The sequence below is a fragment of the Nerophis lumbriciformis genome, linkage group LG39 (genome assembly GCF_033978685.3).
Source record: "Nerophis lumbriciformis linkage group LG39, RoL_Nlum_v2.1, whole genome shotgun sequence".
NCBI classification, from domain to species: domain Eukaryota; kingdom Metazoa; phylum Chordata; class Actinopteri; order Syngnathiformes; family Syngnathidae; genus Nerophis; species Nerophis lumbriciformis.
Genome location: NC_084586.2, coordinates 18704492 through 18712500, shown reverse-complemented (window position 1 = coordinate 18712500; position 8009 = coordinate 18704492). Strand labels below are relative to the sequence as shown.

The window sequence follows — 8009 nt, the reverse complement described above, 5'->3', positions numbered from 1 at the left end:
AATAGTAGTGGTAATAATAATAGTATTATTATTACTATAATTATTATTGATATACTTATAATAGTAGTAATAATATTGATATTATTCCTGTTATTGTTATTATTATTATTATTAATAATATAATACTTATATTATTGTTATAATATAATTATTATTGATATAGTTATAATAGTAGTGGTAATAATAATATTATTATTCTTACTATAATTATTATTGATATACTTATAATAGTAGTATTAATATTGATATTATTGATGTTATTGTTATTATTATTATCATTATTATTAATAATATAATACTTATATTATTGTTATAATAAATTATTAGTGTTAATATAATTATTGATACCGTTATATTAATAATTGTATTATTAATATATTAATATTATTGTTATTATTATTATTATTAATATGTTAATGATATAAATGTTATAATATTAATATTATTACTATAATAATTATTTATATGGTTATAATAATAGTAGTATTAATAATTATATTATTTGTATTAATATAATAATGATATTATTGTTAGAATATGTTATCGTGTAAATCAAAAAACGAAATATCAGGCAGATGAAAAATAATAAACTGAAACATTATGGTTTAGAACTGCATAAATGTGAGCCATTCACACAAAAATAATAATAGTATTGATACTAATATATTTTTTTAAACATATTACTAATGAAAAAATACTTCTAATAATAGTCAGAATTAAGGTACCGGTGGTGAGGGTTGTCCCGGCAGAGTTCCACGTTGGGCCTGCGGGTTCTCTCCTCCAGCCGTGTGTGGGCCACCTTCAGAGGGTTCACTTTGTCCCTCAGAGCTTTCTTCAGAGACTCCGTGAGCATCTCTGTCTGGAAGATCTCCTGCTGGGTCTACTCAGGACAACAATAAGAAGAAATAAGAGACCACCAACTTCCAGTCAGTCCGCTGATCTCATAATAATCTAAAAGTGACTTCTTTCCAAATACAAACTATGAATAGACACTTCTTATATTTTCACAAGCATTCACATTATTCCACCATTCCGACATCAGTGTGTAAAGGATATCACCACGTGGGCTCAGGAACACTTCAGAAAAGCCACTGTCAGTAGCTACAGTTGGTCGCTACATCTGTAAGTGAAAGTCAAAGCCATTTATCAACAACACCCAGAAACGCCGCCGGCTTCGCTGTGCCACGTGCTCATCTACAAGCCCAAAACCAGTGAAGTTGGCACGTTGTGTAAATAAAAAGAGAATACAACAAATCCTTTTCAACTTATATTCAATTGAATAGACCGCAAAGACAAGATATTTCATGTTCACACTGAGAAACTCAGATATTTTTTTTTTGCATTAACTTAGAACTTAATGGCAGCAACACATTGCAACCAATTTGTCACAGGGGGCATTTTTACCACTGTGTTACATGGACTTTCCTTTTGGGAACTTAAGTGGAATTATTTCCCATTCTTGCTTGATGTACAGCTTAAGTTGTTCAACAGTCTTCCTTCTCATATTTTAGCCTTCATATTGCGCCACACATTTTCAATGGTCTGGACTACAGGCAGGCCAGTCTAGTACCCGCACTCATTTACTATGAAGCCACGCTGTTGTAACACGTGGCTTGGCATTGTCTTGCTGAAATAAGCAGGGGCGTCCACGATAACGTTAACATATGTTGCTCCAAAAGCTGTATGTACCTTTCAGCATTAATGGTGCCTTCACAGATGTGTAAGTTACCCATGCATTGGGCACTAATACACCCCTATACCATCACACATGCTGCCTTTTACACTTTGACCCTAGAACAGTCCGTATGATTCTTTTCCTCTTTGACGTCCACAGTTTCCAAAAACAATTTGAAATGTGGACTTGTCAGACCACAGAAGACTTTTCCACTTTGTATCAGTCCATCTTAGATGAGCTCGGGCCCAGCGAAGCCGGCGGAGTTTCCGGGTGTTGTTGATAAATGGCTGTGGCTTCGCATAGTAGAGTTTTAACTTGCACTTACAGATGCAGCGACCGATTGTAGTTACTGACAGTGGTTTTCCGAAGTGTTCCTGAGCCCATGTGGTGATATCCTTTACACACTGATGTGGCTTTTTGATGCCGTACCGCCTGAGGGATCCAAGGTGCGTAATATCATGGCTTACGTGCAGTGATTTCTCCAGATTCTTTGAACCTTTTGATGATATTACGGAGCGTAGATGGTGAAATCCCTAAATTCCTTGCAATAGCTGGTTGAGAAATGTTGTTTTTAAACAATTTGCTCAGGCATTTGTTGACAAAGTGGTGACCCTCGCCCCGTCCTTGTTTGTGAATGACTGAGCATTTCATGGAAGCTGCTTTTATACCCAATCATGGCACCCACCTGTTCCCAATTAGCCTGATCACCTGTGGGTTGTTCCACTATCGTGTGATACACAGAGGTGGGTAGTAACGCGCTACATTTACTCCGTTACATCTACTTGAGTAACTTTTGGGATAAATTGTACTTCTAAGAGTAGTTTTAATGCAACATACTTTTACTTTTACTTGAGTATATTTATAGAGAAGAAACGCTACTTTTACTCCGCTACTTTTATCTACATTCAGCTCGCTACTCGCTACAAATTTTTATCCATCTGTTAATGCACGCTTTGTTTGTTTTGGTCTGTCAGACAGACCTTCATAGTGCCTGCGTTTCAACAAATACAGTCACTGGTGACGTTCACTCCGTTCCACCAATCAGATGCAGTCACTGGTGACGTTGGACCAATCAAACAGAGCCAGGCTGACTTAAACAAGTTGAAAAACTTATTGGGGTGTTACCATTTAGTGGTCAATTGTACGGAATATGTACTGTACTGTGCAATCTACTAATAAAAGTTCCAATCAATCAATCAAAAGTCTGAAGGAAAAAAGACCCTTTTTTATTTCAACCGTACATCCCGTCAAAAGCCTAAAGACTGACTGCACAGTTCCTGTCTTCACAATAAAAGTGCCGCTCCATCGCGCCTGCGCTTTCAAAATAAGAGTCTCCGAAAGCCAGCGCAAACAAGCTAGCAAGCTACGGAGTTTGCCGCCAATGTATTTCTTGTAAAGTGTATAAAAACGAATATGGAAGCTGGACAAATAAGATGCCAAAAACCAACCACTTTCATGTGGTATTAGACAGAAAGGAGGAACTTTTTTTCTCCTCCATTTGAAAACGTGGACGTTATCATCACTACTGTCTGATTACAATCAATGCAAGTCATCAGAATCAGGTAATACACCAACTTATATTCTTGTTTTCATGAAAGAAAGGAATCTATATGTGTTAAACATGCATGTATATTCATTGAAACACCTTTAACATGTAAACAAAAACGGCAAAATAAATAAATATAAATTATATACTGTATATATATATGTGTATATATATATATATATATATATATATATATATATATATATATATATATATATATATATATATATATATAAATGTGTGTATATATATATATGTGTGTATACATATATATATATATATATATATATATATATATATATATATATATATATATATATATATATATATATATGTGTGTGTATATATATATATATATATATATGTGTATATATATATATATATATATATATATATATATATATATATATATATATATATATATATATATATATATATATATATATATATGTGTGTATATATATATATATATATATATATATATATATGTATGTGTGGGGGGAAAAAATCACAAGACTACTTCATCTCTACAGGCCTGTTTCATGAGGGGTTCCCTCAATCATCAGGAGATTTTAATGGGAGCATTCACATACCATGGTTTATATAGGGCACAGAGTGGGTGGGTACAGGCTGGCGTAGGGGCGTGGTGATTGGCTCATGTGTTACCTAGGAGGTGTTTCCGTCTGTGGCGGCATGCTGATACAATTTCGCTGCGCTTGTTGAGGGATGACAGGTCTGGACGGTATATAATAAACAGTTTCTCTTTCAAGCATAGGTTGCATCTTTTATTACCACTATTGTAAGGTGTGCTGGATGCAAGAATTTGCCATGTTATTGAATATTCAACATTATTGTCTTTGAGGTCCTAAATGTGTTTGCTGAGTTCTGTGGTGTTCCGCAGGTTTTGGTTCCTGAAAGAAGCCTTGTGATTGTTCCATCTGGTTTTAAACTCTCCCTCGGTTAATCCTACATATGTGTCGGATGTGTTAATGTCCTTGCGTGTTACCTTAGATTGGTAAACAACTGATGTTTGTAAGCACCCACCGTTGAGAGGGCAATCGGGTTTCTTGCGGCAGTTGCAGCCTTTGCTGGTTTTGGGGTCGCTCTGTCCGGGGGCTGACGGCTCATTTGCAATTGTTTTGTTGTGATTTGAGATAATTTGTCGTATATTGTTCATACAGCTGTAACTCAATTTAATGTTGTTCTTGTTGAATACTTTTCTTAGGGTGTTGCCTTTGGGGAAGTGTTTGTCAATCAGACTGAGGAATTTGTGGCCAATGTTAGTTGAGACGTTTTTGCTGTATGGGGGGATGTACCAGATGATGTTGTTTCGTTTTCTGTTCTTTTTTGGTTGGTTTCCTGGCGTGGGTTCATAGGTGAAGGTGAAATTGTATCCGCTTTCATCAAGGGCTTTTTGGTACGGGGGGGTTGCTTGGTCAAATTCAGCTTTGCTAGATGACAGCATCGATAGCCTTTTATTAATTCCGGTAGGTATTCTTTTCGTGGTGGTGGGTGGGTGGTTGCTGTCATGGTGCACGTATTGGAGTGTTGTGTTGGATTTCGTGAATGGTTGGTAGCTGTTATTTCTCAGGTTGAAAGTGACGTCGAGGAAGTTGACGGTTTGCTTGTTGGCTTCAATCGTGATCCGTCGGCCGTTCTCTTTGAAAATTTGGCATATGCGCTTCTTGGTATTCTCGCTGCTCCTTGGCGAGGCGCGACACACTGCCAGTCCGTCATCACGGTAAATACCAAGGTTCAGGTTGAGGCTAGCAAGCTGGGAGAGGAGGAAACTCCCAACGAGTTCACACGTTTCTGCTCCGTCAAAACTTCCCATAGTGACGTCAAATGTTGAGTTGTTCTTTTTTTGCCATGGTGTACTGTTGTGGATGAGTATGGAGTTTTTTGCGTGGATGATGATGTTTCTTTCGTTACCTGTGATTGAGTCGTAGTCTGAGGCGAAGTCTAGTGCTTGAGTCAGTAGGTCTTGCGTGATGGAAGGGTAAAATTCCTCGATATCAAAGGAGATAAAGTTGTGCTGTTGTTTGTCTTGGATGTTGTTGAACCATTTGATTACTGCTGCTGTATTTCTCCATTGGTTGAGTGGTGTTTTGTCCTTGATTTTTGTGTTGACTCTGTCCAGGATTATTTTGCTGATTTTTCCTATTTCAGATTTAGTTGGGTTTATTAGTCGGCATGTTGGGTTATTTGCGAAGTTGGGTTTGTGGTCCTTCAATGTGATGAAGGCTTCCTTGTTGGCTGTGGCGTCCACCCTGTCCTCAATGTCCAGTTCAGCCGCGATCCTTTTATTTTCCAGGTGGATGTTCTGTAAGGTGTTGGGTTGCGCTTTTTTGTATGATTTGGTGATGCTTCTGTCCAGTAAGGTGTGGTGTTCTGGTATGTCCATTCTGTAGAAGTTTGTGGTTTTATCGGCAGCTATGATGAGGTTGTTTACTTTCTTGATGCGCTCCTTGTCATTTTTCAGCTTGGTGAGGAGTGGGTTGCGGACTGGCTTGAATTTGACTGATTGTATCATTTTGAGCATGTCGTTCTCAAAATCCTTTAGTTCCTCAACTGTGGGTGGGTTCTTGGTAGATTTGAATCCTTAAGTTTTCTTTTGCGTTCCTTTTGTTTCAGGGTGGAGGAAAAAATGTGCTTTCCACCGCATCCTTCTTAGGAAGTGTTCCGTCTTTTCTATGAGCCTTAGCTTGTAGTCATTCTGCGCGGGTATGGGAATGTTCTTCGTGGAGTAGTCGATGTTGAATTTTTCCATTTCTGATCGTCGTACAGTGCTCAACAAATGTCAATTTGGAGCGGAATATATGTCTTAATAAGGTTATCCAAAAAATAGTGCTCGATACCGTAGTAGAGCGCAATATATGTATGTGTGGGAAAAAAAATCACAAGACTACTTCATCTCTACAGGCCTGTTTCATGAGGGGTTCCCTCAATCATCAGGAGATTTTAATGGGAGCATTCACATACCATGGTTTATATAGGGCACAGAGTGGGTGGGTACAGGCTGGCGTAGGGGCGTGGTGATTGGCTCATGTGTTACCCTAGGAGGTGTTTCCGTCTGTGGCGGCATGCTGATACAATTTCGCTGCGCTTGTTGAGGGATGACAGGTCTGGACGGTAAATAATAAACAGTTTCTCTTTCAAGCATAGGTTGCATCTTTGATTACCACTATTGTAAGGTGTGCTGGATGCAAGAATTTGCCATGTTATTGAATATTCAACATTATTGTCTTTGAGGTCCCAAATGTGTTTGCTGAGTTCTGTGGTGTTCCGCAGGTTTTGGTTCCTGAAAGAAGCCTTGTGATTGTTCCATCTGGTTTTAAACTCTCCCTCGGTTAATCCTACATATGTGTCGGATGTGTTAATGTCCTTGCGTGTTACCTTAGATTGGTATATATATATATATATATGATATGTGTGTGTATGTTACTCATCAGTTACTCAGTACTTGAGTAGTTTTTTCACAACATACTTTTTACTTTTACTCAGGTAAATATTTGGGTGACTACTCCTTACTTTTACTTGAGTAATAAATCTCTAAAGTAACAGTACTCTTACTTGAGTACAATTTCTGGCTACTCTACCCACCTCTGGTGATACATATTTGAGAGTGTCATGTGACCTTGGCGAGGTGCGTCTGCAGGCTGTTGCGGGCGTCGGCCGTCTGGGACAGGCGTGCGCCGAAGGCGGCGTTGACGTTGTTGAACTGCGTCCACATGTCGCCGGCGGTGGCGTCCAGCAGGACCTCGATCTCGTCCCTCAGCTTGTGCGAGGCGGCCCGCTGGCTCTGCGAGCGCAGCAGGTTGTCGTCGGAGAACTTGGACCAGGACCCCGGCAGAGACAGCCTGAGGACCAGTTAGGGTTAGCGCCTCGGGTCCTTAGTCCGACGTGTGGCGGGCGGACTCACGAGGGCTCCAGTCTCTCGATGCCTCGGTAGAAGCTGATGCCGTCAGACGTGTTCCTCAGGTGGTGGCAGCGCTCGTCGATCCTCTGCGCCGCCGTTTTGTCGCTCAGGTCTCGCTCCAGCTCGTGCTGAGCGGCTCGGTTCGACCTGGGCGCCACGGGAACAAAACATCAACGGCAAGTCGAACCGCTGCCGACACCCTTTCAGACTCACGCCAGCTGGGCGGCGGCTCGCTCCGAGTGTCGCCTCATCCTCTCCTGGCAGGACTTGATGACCTCCACTTCCTGTATGTGGCGCGCGTTAGCTAGTTTTTGCTCACGGTGGTAGCGCTGCCGTTACCTTGATCAGGTCCTTCTCTACGTCGTCGTGGACCAGGTCGATGGACATGCGCCTCTCCCGGTGGTACAAACACTCCTGGGCCACCTGGGGACGAGTAACATGTGCGTCGATATCCTAAACATTAAATATGAACGAGCTAACGACTCAAACGTTCTGTTTGCTAGCATCCAATCAAGGTAGCGCTAATCCAGCTTGACGTGCAGTACCGCGTTCTTCCTCACGGCGCAACAGGGCGTCACTGTGGCCGTCTTTCTGGACTGTTACGACAAGGACGGACTATTGTAGCCACGCTAGAAGTCAAAGTTTTGCGGTCAAAAAAAGTGGCGTATTCCTGGGGACGAGTAACATGTGTGTCGGTATCGTAAACATTAAATATGAACGAGCTAACGACTCAAACGTTCTGTTTGCTAGCATCCAATCAAGGTAGCGCTAATCCAGCTTGACGTGCAGTACCGCGTTCTTCCTCACGGCGCAACAGGGCGTCACTGTGGCCGTCTTTCTGGACTGTTACGACAAGGACGGACTATTGT

The 8009-nt window shown here is 40.5% G+C and overlaps 1 protein-coding gene across 1 annotated transcript in view; it reads right to left on the bottom strand.

Moving 5' to 3' along the window:
* tekt3 (tektin 3) overlaps positions 1-8009 on the bottom strand; it is a 29049-nt gene that overhangs the window by 1006 nt on the left and 20034 nt on the right. The window contains exons 2-6 of the mRNA XM_061931866.2: positions 7480-7563; positions 7354-7424; positions 7144-7287; positions 6859-7081; positions 726-880 (exon numbers count right to left, since the gene is read on the bottom strand). Coding sequence (XP_061787850.1) covers positions 726-880; positions 6859-7081; positions 7144-7287; positions 7354-7424; positions 7480-7563 — 677 coding nt within the window. The remainder of the gene's footprint in view (positions 1-725; positions 881-6858; positions 7082-7143; positions 7288-7353; positions 7425-7479; positions 7564-8009) is intronic.